Source organism: Abramis brama (genome assembly GCF_963993115.1).
Source record: "Abramis brama genome assembly, chromosome: 16".
Taxonomy (NCBI): domain Eukaryota; kingdom Metazoa; phylum Chordata; class Actinopteri; order Cypriniformes; family Leuciscidae; genus Abramis; species Abramis brama.
In genome coordinates this window covers 11,130,465-11,146,597 of record NC_139978.1, presented here as the reverse complement: position 1 = coordinate 11,146,597, position 16,133 = coordinate 11,130,465, and the positions used below count along the sequence as shown (strand labels likewise).

At 37.9% G+C, this 16,133-nt stretch overlaps 1 protein-coding gene across 1 annotated transcript in view; it reads left to right on the top strand.

The window, feature by feature from the left end:
* The window catches only part of pabpc1l (poly(A) binding protein, cytoplasmic 1-like), a 41,979-nt gene extending 32,485 nt beyond the window's left edge, over nucleotides 1-9,494 (top strand). The window contains exons 11-16 of the mRNA XM_084087425.1: nucleotides 2,953-3,072; nucleotides 3,801-3,931; nucleotides 8,155-8,257; nucleotides 8,817-8,947; nucleotides 9,048-9,125; nucleotides 9,238-9,494. Of these exons, the coding sequence (XP_083943551.1) occupies nucleotides 2,953-3,072; nucleotides 3,801-3,931; nucleotides 8,155-8,257; nucleotides 8,817-8,947; nucleotides 9,048-9,107 (545 nt within the window). The 3' untranslated portion in view covers nucleotides 9,108-9,125; nucleotides 9,238-9,494. The remainder of the gene's footprint in view (nucleotides 1-2,952; nucleotides 3,073-3,800; nucleotides 3,932-8,154; nucleotides 8,258-8,816; nucleotides 8,948-9,047; nucleotides 9,126-9,237) is intronic.
* Nucleotides 9,495-16,133: the final 6,639 nt, after the last annotated feature.

The window sequence follows — 16,133 nt, the reverse complement described above, 5'->3', positions numbered from 1 at the left end:
CTGAAGAAATAAGCTGAGAATAATAATACAAATTGACAGCATATTAAATTGGCTCTTACAATATGCTTAGTCTATATTCTAAATTATAACATTCTAAATTATAAAAATATTCAGGTATTGACTTGATGGGTAGTGCAGAACCAATTGTATGCATTGTTCCTGCCTACTCTTGTAGCCTATACAAACAAAATATTATTATTATTTTTTTTTCAATCATACCATAACCCTTAGTCTAGATTTAAACTGAAAGAGTGTGTCCTCTTCCTGAACAAAGCTAGGAAGACTATTCCTGAGTTTGGGTGCTAAATGGGAAAAGTATTTACTGCCTGCAGTTGATTTTGATATTCTAGGTATTATCAACTGGCCAGAATTTTTAGATCACAATAGACATAAATGCATTAAATGCATTAAGGCAGGGGTGTCCAAACTCAGTCCTGGAGGGCCACTGTCCTGCAGAGTTTAGCTCTAGCCTGCCTCAACACACCTTCCTGGAAGTTTCTAGAATGCCTAAGACTTTGATTATCTGGTTCAGGTGTGTTTAATTGGGGTTGGAGCTAAACTCTGCAGGACAGTGGCCCTCCAGGAGCAGGATTGGACAAAAAAAATTGAATGACTTAATTGGACAGGATTGGACATCCCTGCCAGCAGCCATATCACCCTGTAGCCCAAGACTGGTTGCCCACTGAAGCTAAGCAGGGCTGAGCCTGGTTAGTACCTGGATGGGAGACCACCTGAGAAAATCAGGTTGCTGCTGGAAGAGGTGTTAGTGAGGCCAGCAGGGGGCGCTCACCCTGTTGTCTGTGTGGGTCCTAATGCCCCAGTGTAGTGACGGGGACACTATACTGTCAAAGAGCACCGTCCTTCGGATGAGACGTTAAACTGAGGTCCTGACTCTCTGTGGTCATTTAAAATCCCAGGATGTCTTTCGAAAAAGAGTAGGGGTGTAACCCCGGCATCCTGGCCAAATTTGCCCCTTGGCCTCTGTCCATCATGGCCTCCTAATCATCCCCATATACTGATTGGCTTCATCACTGTCTCCTCTCCACCAGTAAGCTGGTGTGTGGTGGGCATTCTGGCGCAATATGGCTGCCGTCGCATCATCCAAGTGGATGCTGCACATTGGTGGTGGTTGAGGAGATTCCCCCTTCTATGTAAAGCGCTTTGAGGTCTCAGAAAAAGCACTATATAAATGTAACGAATTATCCCTGCGTTAAGAGCATCAAGTACTGAGGAGCTAAACCATTTAGTGCTTTGTAGGTAATTAACAAGATTTTAAAATGCATTGGCTTTCAATTAAACGTTACATACAGTGTTGACAGAACCGGGCTAGTATGGTCATACTTCCTGATTCTATTAAGAACTCTAGCTGCTGCATTTTTGACCAGATGAAGTTTATGAAACATGCAGGGCAACCACCCATTAGATATTAAAATAATCTAACCTTGAGGTCATGAACTCATGAACTAACTTTTCTGCATTTGTCATTGATCGCATATGGTGTAATTTAGATTTTTAGCAGCCATCAAGTGTTAGACAGTATTCTAGATTATTACGAGTGGAGGTTTTTGGTACAATAATTAGAATTTCAGATTTTAGTGGGAAATTAAGTCATTCAATTTTTTTTGTATCAACTATGCATTTTGTTAATTTTGTGAATTGGTATGTTTCGTCAGGACGTAAAGAAATATAGACCTGAGTATTATCAGCGAAACAGTGAAAACTAACACCATGCTTCCTAATGAAATCTCCCAAGGATAGCATGTACAGGACAAAAAGCAACAGTCCAAGTACTTAGTCTTGTGCTACTTCATACTGAACTTGTGATCGATATGACACCTTCACTTACTGCTACAAATTGGTAACGGTCAGATAAGTATGATTTGAACCATGCCAATGCAATTTCACTAATGCCAACGTAATTTGAGTCCATTCAAAAGAATGTTGTGCTTAATATCCAATGCAGCACTAAGATCCTGTAACACTAATAGAGAGATATAACCATGATCGGATGATAAGAGCAAATAATGTATAACTCTGAGAGCAGTCTCAGTACTATGATACGGTCTAAATCCTGACGGGAAATCCTCGGCAATATAATTTCTTTCTAAATGGGAACACAACGAGGGCTGCGTTTCCCAAAAGCATTGTGAGCTAAGTTGATTGTAGAGACCATTGGTGGCAATGGTCTCTAAAATCTACTTGGGCATACAATGCTTTTGGGAAATGCATTCTGTCGTCTGTTCAACTCCCCACTATTTTCCTTCATCATCTTTAAGCGTAAAGGAGTAACCGTATCTAAAATGCTGGAAAAGAGAGTCAGTAGTTTCTGTTGCAACATAGTTCCTTCTAAGCTATCGCGTATGCAGAAGAGTTGAAACTAATCAGAAAGATTATTTATAAAGCAATCTTTAGTGGTAGGGATTGTTCTACCATATTTGTAACAGGAGGTTTGTTTTGCAGCCTTGGCTAAAAGACCTAAAAGTTGGCTAAAAGTATAATTACAACAATGAGTGGGTCCTGACACGTGTTTTCTAACTCCAGTACAGTTTAGAATGTCTGTAAATGCCAATCCCAATGTGTCTTTTTCATTATCTACATCTATATTAAAATCCCCAACTTTTAAGAATTTGTCTGCAGCCAGTTCTAATTCCGATGCAGAAAATCAAATAATTTGCTGGTCTGTATGGTGCCCTGGTGGCCTGTATACAGTAGCCAGTACAAATGTCAAACAGGATTTATCACTTACACTGGATAATGTTACATAAAGCACCATCACTTCAAAAGAATTATAATTGAAACTAGACCTTTGAGTAATACTGAAAATATTACTATAAATTACAATTATAAATTGTCACAACAATCATTCAAATACTTTTTTAAACTATTTAGTCTGCTTATATGTTCTGTGTTCTTTTATTTGGATGAGTTAATTTCTATTATTGGCTGCTTTAGCTCCATTTACAGCTCAGTTTGTGAGGCAAGCAGTGCCACGCAGGCCCTGCACTACCATCAGCACAGTCCGCCAGGCCTCCACCCAGGTTCCTCACATTGTTAACAACACCCAGCGAATGGGTAAGGCTGTATGCGTGTGTGTGTTTAACCTACATTGTGGCATCCAAATGTCCTCAAAAGCTACACAGTGGGGAACAGCCAACGGTCTCCTTGTGTAAAACGGATATGGCATAATGTTTTGTTTTTAAAAAAATCATTAGATCAGTGTATATAAACAATAAGTCAATGTAAAATCCCCACGAAAAATGAAAATACTAAAACAAGCATGTGTATGGGTGTGCACGCGTGTTTTTATAAGTTTGGTGACACTTTATTTTGATGATCCCTTTTGAACATTGTTGACTAAGTAACTCTGCAACTACATGTCAACTAACTCTCAGAGGATTAGTAGACTGCTTAATATCTGGTAACCCTTTATTTTGATGATCCCCCACAAAGTTACTATGAGTAACTTAGCAACTACATGTCAACTCATTTTAACCCTTCTACTCTACTAACACAATACTGAGAGTTAGTAGACATGTAGGTGCAAAGTTACTTATAGTCAACAGAATGGGTTATCCTTTGGACCATCAAAATAAAGTGAAACCATAAGTTCTAAAAAAAATTGGACTTATGCATTGGGTATGGATGCTTGTGAGCCTTGTATCTCTATCACCTTTGGTACATCTATACATTTAATCTAATGAGCTAGAATTGGCGAATGTTAGTGTAATTATGTGTGTCCTGTTGGCAGGAATGTGATGTGTCTTTTCTTGTTGAATGTGCCCGTTTCTCTCTTGGCTTAGCCAATATTGGGACACAGACTGCTGGTGGGAGAACTGGAGCTGTAGTCAGAGGAGTCGGTCAATACAAGTACTCAGCAGGAGTCCGAAATGTGCAGCAGGTCATCAATGCTCCAGCTCCTGTTGTTCACCAGGTAAAATGAAAATGCACACCTGTATTTTTTTGTCATTCCCTATTCGAGCAGAACGCTGTCGTGAAGCAGAGCTTGTCTGGTGCTTGCAAGTATTATTCGAGCCCTGCGCTACCTCTCAATTTGGGGAGAACCTCACAAAATATGACCCCGATTGGCCAATAGGTGGCGCTACAGCGATCAACAACGCGAAACCTCTCATAACTCCTATACCATTTATCGTAGTTTATCGTTATAACTACGCTACCGTTTGTCTGATTGACTTGAAAATGGGCATGCAGTGTCTTTGTCCAGGGTGCCATGCCTTTCTATGAAGACATTGGCGTATCTCGAAAAACATGGCTGCCATTAGCCAGTGAAGCATTTCTAATGCTCAGAGGGCTCACAGTACATTCTATCAAACATTTAAACTGAAGATGAAGCCTTTAATACTACTGTTGTCCACAAGAGGGACAATACATCTTTTTAATCTAATCTTTATCATTATCCAGCATTAGCTGATAAACATGTTTAAAACCATATATTTTTTTTCAAAGAATTAGGTTGCACTGGTATTATATAGATTTATATCATTTGCGTATTCTCCATCATGGATATTTTATGGTTTCAGGCCTACATTTCGGTTCGGCCTAGACCCCAACAGCATAGTTGGCATGAAGGTCTTAAATGCTTGAACCCCATTAATTGCTGCTTGCAGCTATTATTATTAGGGGTTCAAGCACGAAGTGCTGAAACCCTATTGTAATCGTCCTGATTTTTATTATTATTATTTTTCCGCCATAAAACGCATCGTGCAGCCCAAACCGTAAGACCTAGAGACTTGAAACTTTGCCAGATGGTAGTACTATTGCTCGCTACTCAGATACACGGACTCAGCCCAATCGGCCCATAGGTGGCGCTATAGCAATCAAAAGCGCAAAACTGCTCAGAACTCCCAGACCGTAAGGCGTAGCTTCAAGTGTCTTATATCATTGAAATCCAGAGCTCCTGAAGAAAAAAACGTATATCTCCGATTTCATTTCCGCCATGATAGATTTTTCGCCATTTTGAATTTTGTCAAAAACCTACTTTTGCGAACTAGTCCCTGGTTTTTCGCCCGATCGGAACCAAACCAGTGCGGAATTGTTCTCTGGAGTCTGAAGATCAATAATTATCGAAAAAAAGTTGAAATTTCGATTAATGGTCGCTAGGGGGTGCAAAATTAACGTTGTGGGAGGAGCCTATTTTACTAAAATGGCTATAACTCAAGAAGTAATTAAGTAAACTTCACCAAACTTGGAACACATGTGTAAGAGGTCAATCTGAGGTCACAGTAAAAAAATGGCGTCGATTGGCCACATGGTGGCGCTATAAAACAAATAAAAACATATAGACAACTGACCGTTTTTCCGAATGACTTGAAATTTGGTATGCAGTGTCTTGGCCCAAGGGGCCATGTATGTCTAAAAGGATATTGGCGTATCTCGAAAAACATGGCTGCCATTGGCCAATGAGGTTTGAGCATCGTTAACGAAGTCCGATCGGAGCGAAACTCGATGGGCATGTTCGGCTCAAGCCCCTAGAGGTCTGTAAGAATTTTGAAAGAAATCGGCCACTAGTTGGCGCTAACGAGTTTTAAGGCTCTGTAATCACGTGGTGTTACACTTATCATCACAAAATGCATATCATTTGATAGATCTGCTCATGCTGAACAACTTTGCCTCAAGAACCATCACTGTCAATCAAACTGTTCATTAAATATTCATGAATATGTTAAAAACCTACTTTTGCGAACTAGTCCCTGGTTTTTCGCCCGATCAGAACCAGACCAGTCTAGGACAATTCTCTGGACTCTCTAGATCAATAATTATCGAAAAAAAGTTGAACTTTTGCATTTTTCGCATGGGTATAATTGGGTCATAAAGAAAATGGGCGTGGCAAAATGCACTCAAAAGCCTATAAATCCTAAACGAAAACTCAGAACTTCACGAAAATTGGTGAGCATATGTGCCACAACATCATTAACAAGCATGCAAAATATCATGGAGATCGGACTATAGGTGGCGCTATAACTGTTAAAAAGCTTGCCTGTATTGGCTGTAAATGGACTTTTCCATCTATTATTTCAGTGGTTAAAAGCTTTCTAAACAAATCTTAATGTCTTAAATGCTTATGTGCTTAAAGGCCTTAAATGCTTGAACCCCGATAAATGCTGCTTGCAGCTTTAATTATTATTATTATTATTATTATTATTATTATTATTATTATTATGCTAAGGAGATGAAACTGATCAGGAAGATTATTTATAAAGCAATATTTAATGGCAGAAGTTATAGTTATTCATTTATTTGTAACGGGGAGTTGGTTTTGCAGCCTTGGCTAAATGCTGCGAATACATGAGACTAGATAATGATGATGTTGTCGCTCTGCTGCAGAATTTCATTGTGACAATAACATATCTAAAGTATGATGAGACAATGAGTGGGTCCTGACACCTGTTGTCTCCAGTAGAGTTTAGAATGTCTGTAAATGCCAATGAGTCTTTTTCATTATCTATATGGATATTAAAATCACGAATAATTAGGACTTTATCTGCTGCCAGTACTAACTCCGATAGAAAATCAGCAAATTCTTTGATAAAGTCTGTATGGTGCCCTGGTGGCCTGCATAGTAGCCAGCACAAATGTCAAACGTGATTTATCACTTACGCAGTACTGGCTCTTTAGGTTTAGGTTCATTTAAAAAATTAGGTAGGGCATATTCTGGGTCTTAGCGCTAGTTTATGATATACATTTTTGTAAGCTTTATATTCTAATCACTGACACATCAGACACACTTTTGGCAGAATTCTAATGCCCTTGCGCTATTCAGCCTAAGGGTGGTGCTCTAATGATGATTGACATACTTTAGTACGCACGACAAACAAATAGAATGTCATCTTAGAATTGCCTTAATGTATTTATTGTGTCCGAATGTTGTTTTAGAATGTTGTAAGTTAGGAATTGAGGAAAAAAAAAATGTCATGTCTATTCTCAGAACAGAACTACTGTATATAAAAGCTATTAACATGAGCATGTTTAAACTAAAGGGTGTATACTTTCATTAATTTGATATGCTACTCCACATAGGAAGAACAGACATGCCAACTAATTACTGACCTGGGTAGGGTTGCACCAGCAAGTGCAAGTTGCAAAGTAAGTTCTTTCGTAAATTGGAACGTAAAGTCCACACTAGAGGCTTAGTAACTACTAGCTAGTTTGTAACTAACTCTGAACTTTATTCCGTTGCACCATTTGTTCGTAAGGCAGAACATAGCTAGTAGGTCGTAAGCTCTCCGTAAAATAATGCGTAATCGCATAATATGACATTTAGCCTCGATGATCCAATAGCAGCCTTCAAATACGTGAGCAGATGTTGTGAATTTCAGTTTATCCTTCATTCTTTTGCCTCACGTTACTAACGGTAAAAATAAGTTTCCATTAAATACGATACTTGATCATGAATAGCATAAGTGTTTTTATATGTAAATAACATTCAGAAACTGAATTTGAAATGAAATGAATGATCAATAAATAAATATTGATACAAAAAACATAAGAAATTACGTTTATTGATTATGACTGATATTTGACATGCACAACATGGACCGATGCACACAGCGGCGTGCTGTTTAGGATGGGTTCGTGTTAAAGATAGCCGCTAACAATGGGGGTAAGGACAGACGAGGCGAAAGAAAAGGAGATGGAAGCATGAGGAGCAAAAGAGACAAGCTTGAAACTCCTCTGCCTCTTCATCGCCGGTCCGGCAGTAATCTCCCCGTTCCCTCTGTCTGCCTGCTCCTTCCCATCATGGCAGACGGCAGCAGGCCTGGCGCACAGGTGGCGCTCATTAATCACTTGCCTCATGCCGTTCTCTCATGGCTCCCAGCCACACCCTGCTTGCCGCATACGGCACTTGCATACCAGTCTGCCATATGGCTCAAAACAATAGCAAAACATACAAAAAAGATGCAAACAGATGTTTGCTCTTACCTCATCGAATATGTGCAGTTTAAAGTGTAAAACACTGAAAAATTTAAATATCTACAGAAAAGAAACAAATACCTTTTTTCATAAAGTAAAAGTTTAGTTTTAGTCCTCAGCAATGTTAGGATTTGACACTTAGGAGCAGTTAAATGGGGAAATATTTGTGTAAATATTGCAAATATCTAGCAAATAACAAATAACACAGGCTTTCTTTTTCTTTAGGTGGTGCAGAATACAGAGCCGGCAGTTCATGTGAGAGGCCAGGAGCCCCTTACTGCCTCAATGCTGGCAGCTGCACCATTAAAAGAGCAGAAACAACTCCTGGGTATTTTACACACATGGTCAATTAAACATTAGGTTTGAAGATGTGTGCACTTTGAATAATTTTATCTCAACAAAGTGATGGTGACTTGAAATAACAATACTCTTCAGTACAGAGGGTATTACTAGAAATAGTACAGCAGGGCTGTCCAAGGGCCACTGTCCTGCAGAGTTTGTCTATTCCCAATTAAACACCTGCACCAAAGTAATCAAGTCTTTCAGGATTCAGGATATTTTGTGACAAATTGAAGCTAAACTCTGCAGGGATTTTGCCCTCTAGGACCAGGATTGCACACCTGTGTAGTACAGTGAATAAAGTGAATAAATTGAATAAACTACTTTATTCTGTAGTACTGTAATATTTATACATGAAAACAAATACATTCATCCCCTTTAGAACAATACTGCCGGAAAAATGAGTGCCGACACTTTACAGTGTATGACTATTTAGTGGAAAGCGGCAGTTATTGAATGACTTCAAAAGACTTTGAACAAAGCACATAAATTCTACGTACTACATCATATTGTAATTAAAATGACTAAATTGTTTGCATCCCATACAGGTGAGCGGCTGTATCCTCTTATCCAGGCTTTGCATCCTGCACTTGCGGGAAAGATCACAGGCATGCTTCTGGAGATTGACAACTCTGAACTACTGCATATGCTTGAGTCTCCAGAGTCCCTGGACTCTAAGGTTCCACCAGTCAAAACTAATACTCAAGGCCAGTAAAGATGCAGTCTCAGAGATCAGTTTTTGTTTGATCATTGTGACTTTTTTTATTATTATTCTTTAGGTTGAGGAGGCAGTAGCAGTACTTCAGGCTCATCAAGCCAAGGAACTGTTGACTAAGTGAGGAAGCTCTGTAAGGCAGGTAATCTGTTTAGTTTTCTAGCTTAATATTTGGCCTTACTCATGTGCAATTCCAATTAGTAGCACATATGAGTGTCACACAAATGTTGACCATTTTTATTGAATTTTTGCAGGCATGCAACTGAAGGTCTGTGAATGTTGTTACAGAGAATGGGGGAAAGGAAAACCATCGAAAACAGCACTTCAGATTCATGTTATTTAATCCATGGTTTGCACACTGCAAATGTCCTTTTTCTCTCCACAATGTTAAGTTTGTTCTGATTTTGTTTAAAAAAAAAAAAAAAAAGAAGAAAAAAAAGAAAATGACAAGAAAGGCTAAAAAAATATTTTTTGAAATTTCTGTGTGCAATAAAATGGTCCTGGCTTAATAGACATGCAAATGGCGTTCAAACGTGTCTTATTCTATTGTTTTATTATTTATTTATTTATTTTTTATGTGGGAATTTTTTTCTGAGTTTTTTTTTTTTTTTTTTTTTACAAAAATACAAATAAAAGGGAAAAAAAGTAAACAAATTACATGCTGCCAAATACTCAATGTACTCAGTGTACACATTCAAAAATACAGAAATTAATATCTAAAATATAAAGTCATGCCTTAAATGAATTATAGTAGTAGGTATATCTAAATTTCAAATACATAGAAAAATGATATATCTACTGCAATTAAGAAAAATGATATATCTACTGCAGTTAAAAAATATTATTGTATAAAATAAATTATCTAAATCGGGTTTTCACAGATATTAGAATACTCACTCCTCTACTCCAAAAAACATAAAAGGAGACCACACTTCCAAATACTCTAGTGCTCTTTTTGTAGTGTGTTTTTGAAGACAAAATTTTCATCTTTTAATATAATTTCATTATTTAATATGTATCTGTATTATTATTCTTTATTAATATTCATAATCAGTTGTATTATCTAATGAAGTTTAAAATGCATGCGTTAGACTATAGATTGCATGGACGCATGTGTTATGAACATATTTTAGGCACAAGGAGGGTAGCTGGGAGGATTATATATTCTGCTTAAAGGTATGTGTGCAATGCCACGTTCATTGAGCAGAGATGTTCCAATGATGATGATACTTTAAATGTGTACAGTTGGTATGCTCTTTGCAAGGAAAGGAATTTTTCATCTGATGCAAATGTACCATTTGTATACCACTAATATAACACAGAGGGATAGTGGATTGTACCATATGTAAGCATTAGGTATACATTCCATTTTTAAACATAAGCAACATGTTTTTCTACCTTACAAAGAAGTTGTAAGTCGTTCAGTTGTGTATTTAAGATCAATCCTTATTGTACTACAGCAGTGTTAAAAGCGCTATATAAATGAAGATGACAGAGAAACACAGAAACGCATAGACCTGGCATGAATATAACAACTTCTCAGAGTTTCTCTCCTGATATATAAGAATAAAGATTTTTCGGTAACACTTTATAATAATGTTCAGTTGTAAGTAATTTATAAGTGGTTAGTTAATGATGAATCATTTACAAAAAGTTCATAAAAAAAGTTCAGGCATTTGTCTCAATTATTTTAGGTAAGACCTTATTTCATTGTAAAATAATTCTAAGTCTGCCTGATGATTAGACATTGACTGAACCTGCTTAATAGAACCAGTTGTGTTGCCAATGAATATATGTGTCAGAAATAGGAAAATAATAAAAAAATGTTGAATTTGATGTGGCTTATTTAAGTTGATCTGATCAGTAAACCTCTAAAATATTTGAATGATGCTGGGGAAGTTTTTTATTATTATTTATTATTTTATTTTTTTAAAGACTTTAAAAAGTGGATCTTTTTCTTTTTTTTTTAGAAAGAAGACCATTTAGTATAATTTTGGGAGAAATAGCTGTAAGGCGATTTAGCAATTAGCTTGATCATGACTGGGAGGTGGTTGGAATATGGCGAGACTAAAAAAAGCTCTAAAATATTTCCAACACACCGAAGAATCGTTTCAGAAGGAAACGAGGATAGTGTGACAAGCGGTGATTTATAGCGGTTTAGTGGTGGAACTGTGCTCTGAGATAGTGCAGTATAATAACCCTAAAACGCTTAAACACACTTAGGATTGAACCCTTAGAAGAAGGGAATCATTAGAATTTGGAGCTAGAATCGCGTGCATTCTGACTTTGAAAAATGAAGCTGTTCAATATTTGAAGAGGAGACTGATCTGAGATCAAAAAAAGAGAAAAAATAAATAAATGGATAAATACTGATCAGAGAGTGAAGTAGCCCGTCCCTTCGGAATTTGCTTTATACACACACACACATACAGTTGGAGAAGGGAAAGAGAGTGAAGCAGCCCCTCCCTACGGAATTTGCTATACCTCCATACACACACACATACATACATAGCTCTGCTCTTCTGAGCACACAAATAACAAATAATTGACAAATAATTTGCAAGAAAGTAGCTGTAACAGCAGAACAATATCTGCTTGGTACCTGGAAAGGAAAAACGAGAAGCAAGCTAAGCTTTTGAAAAAAGGACTGGATATTAATGCATCTATGGATGTGCAGTTAAGCTGGTTCGAGTCCCAAAAAAGACAAGATCAAATCAAAAGCATTCCCAATACTGGCAGCTCATTGTATTGTGAAACAAGGTGGAATCTGTTGCGGTATTAATGGTTGTCCAGTTCCACTTGTTGAAGCAATGAAGCCTCAAATTGAAGCATATAACAAGTTGAACAAAATTATGTCTATTAAATGTTCAGATGAAGAAAATACAACCAGTGATGATTCATTTGATCCAGATTGGACAAATATAATAACTGAAGCTGAAAGAAGATATTCACAAACACCAGTTAAATCCGCGACAACTGTAACGCCTCCTCCTTACAACCCGATTTATCCAACTTTCCCTGAACAATATACAAGTTCATCTAAACCTTTGACATAGTCTCAAGCTTCAAGATCAAATGGAGGTCCAGTTGACAAAATGTATATTGCATCTGCACAAGCAGCTCCAATAATAACAAGATCTAAATCAGCCCAACCAAAATCAGCCCAGCCAAACAGAGACATGCTGCGATGTACACCAGCTCATAATTATGGATCTGACTGGGGTGATGAGACAAGAGATGATGACATGATCACAGTTGATAAGATCGGTCCTGAATTTTCTTCACCTGCTGTTAAAAGGGAAGACTTACAATCTGAAATGATGACAGAAGAGAGACCATTCACATCAGGAGAACATCAAGCCATTCTCACAGCCTTGTCTCCTCTGAAGAGACAAGATCCAAACACAGAGTTTTGGCGAGAATTAGACTCTCTGGTTGAAGCACATCAAATGACATTAAGAGATATACACACCATTGTGAAAACTAAAATCCCAAAAGACCGATGGGAACACTTGCCAGCGTCGATAACAACAGCCCAATGGGTAGACTTGTGGGTTGACGGCCAGGGAAGACCCCTGGGTCTTTGGCAAGCATTAGATCATTTAGCATTTAGTTCCAAAAAGAAATCCAAGAAATCTTGGGCAGTTGTAAAATTCCATTCACATCAGTACATTAATTAAGCAAAATAATGATGAACAACCTGACAGAGATGATGTACAGTTCACTGTGGATGGATTTAGCACGAAATACCAACAAGCTTTATCACTTGGAGTCAATCCAGGTGAGACATTTGACCAAATTATGCGATGGGGGAATTGAGGGAATTATGTGTCCGCAATAGGAATCAGCGGCCCCCTGTATTAGTAAGAAAAGAGACAATTGTCTTTTCATCAATGCATTAATAGGGGGCACCCTATGTGACATTTTAGTCGACACAGGAGCAGCAATTTCAATAACAGATCTGAACCTACCTACAACAGATGGAGTTGGAGGAGGTATCACTAAATTTCGCAAAAGTATACAAGTCCCTTTGCAAATACATGAAGATGAAGTCTTATGGACATCTTTCTGGATGGGGCTGAATTCTTGGTAGGGGCGTAGAATTTAGTAGGGACACTAGGGACGTGTCCCTACCAATATCCAGTGACACTGATATGTCCCTATCAATAATTTTGATCAAAACTTAAAATATATTTATATATAACAACTGTTGTCCGGTTGTGTCTTGTGTTTTTTATGCATTAGGCTTATTTTATTTAATCAGGAAACATCTTATTTAGATTAAAATCTCTTACAAGAGCGTTCTGAGAAAAATGCGCAATTCATGGTACACAAACGGTTAAAGGAGAACTCCGGTCAATTTTAACATTGAGCTAATTTTTTTATAAATTTGGAGTGCTGTCAGTACAGAAAACAACGACAAAATTCGGTGTTGCCTACACCGTGTTATCCTCTTTTTAAAATTTGCACCCTGTTGACTTAAATGGGGCAAGTTTTAAACCTGCTTTTAGCCTCTTAACATCATTGATGTGTCATTACAAGTGCACAGCCAATGTGAGTGATTCCTTCAGAGTGAACACGGTGAATCTGACTGCAGTAGATGTGAAAGATATGAATAAAAATGATAATAATTCAGCCAGCGCTGATACCTGTATTTATTTCCTGTTTTCGGTCGAAGTCCACAGTAGTCGATTGTCGAGTTCTCCACTGTTGCTTAGTTACCTATGATCACGCGCATGAACTCGACAATCGACTACTGGGGACTTCGACCGAAAACAGGAAATAAATACAGGTATGAGTGAATCACTCACATTGGCTGTGCACTTGTAATGACACATCAAGGATGTTAAGAGGCTAAAAGCAGGTTTAAAACTTGCCCCATTTAAGTCAACAGGGTGAAAATTTTAAAAAGAGGATAACACGGTGTAGGCAACATTGATTTTTGTCGTTGTTCTCTGTACTGACAGCACTCCAAATTTACCAAAAAATGAGCTCAATGTTAAAATTGACCGGAGTTCTCCTTTAATATATCTGAGTCCCGCCTGCTAACACACATCGCTAAACTGATTGGCTTTGTTTTTTCTATCTTACTTGTGAGAGGCTCTGGTGTAAAGCGCCAATGCTCCTCTGAAGGAAACCATGTGGTAAGCTAGGGAGAAATCAACAGTTCTGTGCACAAAAATGCGGGACAAATCAGTTTTTTACTACTGTATTACAATCGCGGGATAAGTGGCGAACAATCGTTAGTTTGACAATCGTTAGAGAGAGAGAGAGAGAGAGAGAGAGAGAGAGATTGTTGCAAGTAATGTAGCTGTGTACTCTGTCCGCCTCTGCTTGAACTGAAGATAAAAGACATGAACTCTCTGAAGATCTGACTAAACAACTCCACAAACAGCATTACCAGCTTCACTTTTTATTGCTAACCAGACTGACTTTATTTACTGTCACAGAGAATGCAGAGAAGATGTAGAGAAGGCTTTTGACTGGGTGGAGTGGAAATACCTCTTTTACACACTAGAGAAATTTGGTTTTGGTGATAAATTTATTTCTGAGCAAGAGTGAAATTTTTCCACTGAATTCTACAGCTAGGGACTACAATTTTCCATTTATGATTGCACACCATAGATTTACTTTATCTTGGAGTCTGCATCATCACAGATAAATTCAAAGATCTTTTTAAATTTAACTTTGCTAATTTGTTACTCCAGATGGAGAAAGATTTTGAGCGCTGGTCTTTGCTTCCCCTATCCTTGGCTGGAAGAATTAATTCAGTTAAAATGAATATTCTTCCCAAATTCTCCTATTATTTTCAGTCTATACCCATTTTCCTGCCTGAACACTTTTTTTCGTAAAATTGATTCCCTGATCCTAGGATTTATCTGGAATAAAAAGATACCCACAATTCTTAAGACATTCCTTCATAGACCCAAAATACTTGGGGGAATGGCTCTACCTACTTTACAATTTTATTATTGGGCTTCAAATCTCAGAGTCATGCAATATTGGTTAAATCAGGATCAGGATCTGGATGGTTTAATATGGAGGCTACTTCATGCATGCCCACTTCACTGACATGCCCCCATTAAATGCTCTTCGTCTCCCTATACTAAAAATGTCATTGTTAAAACTACGCTGAGAATCTGGAGGCAATTCAGACACCACTTTGGATAACAAACCTATTCTAACTTCGCACCTGTAGCAGCAAATGTTGCTTTCCCACCATCATTGATGATAGCACTTTTTCACAGTGGTCAGCACTGGGCATTATAACATTTAACGATCTATATATAGATAATGTCTTTGCATCTTTCCAGCAACTAGCAGAAAAATGTACACTGCCTATGCACCACTTTTTTAGGTATTTGCAGGTTCGTAGCTTCGTTCGAGACATGCACCCTCAATCTCCCTAGCGCTACTCCTATTGACTTTTTTTCAATAAGTCAATAGGAGCCCACCCATATTATGAAGGGTATGATCTCATATCTTTATAATGCCATTTGCACTTTGCCCAGCACTTGCAACTATTAAATCTCAGTGGGAGGAGGACATTGGAGAAAACATGTCAGAAGAACAGTGGAAAGTGTGCACTCTTCATCTTTTTGTGCCAGACATGCTCTGATTCAGTTTCAAATTCTCCACCGTACCCACTGGACCAAAGTTAGACTGTCAAAAATATATCCTGAAGTGGATCCCACATGTGACCGTTGTCACCAGGCCCACGCAACTACTGCACACATCTTTTGGTCCTGTCCCTCCCTACAAAATTAATTTTTTTAAAATTATCTGAAGTTCTAACAAATCATATTGAACCTCTGGCTTTCACTGCTTTATTCGTTACTCTTCCCACTTCTCTTGATATGCCCAAATACAAGTCTGACTTCGTAGCCTTTGTCACACTGCTGGCAAGGCGTTTAATTTTATTAAACTGGAAATCGACTCATTCTTTATGGATTCAAGATATTTTCCATTTTATTAAGCTAGAAAAAATCAGACAGACAATGAAGAGATCCTCGGATAATTTCAATAGAATTTGGGGATCTTTCCTAGGATATGTAGGGAAATGAAAGGCCTTCATTCACCTGACTACACATCTCCTCTGGTAGTAATTATTTCCCTCCCCCAGTATATAGATTGGTACCCTGTTTTAGGC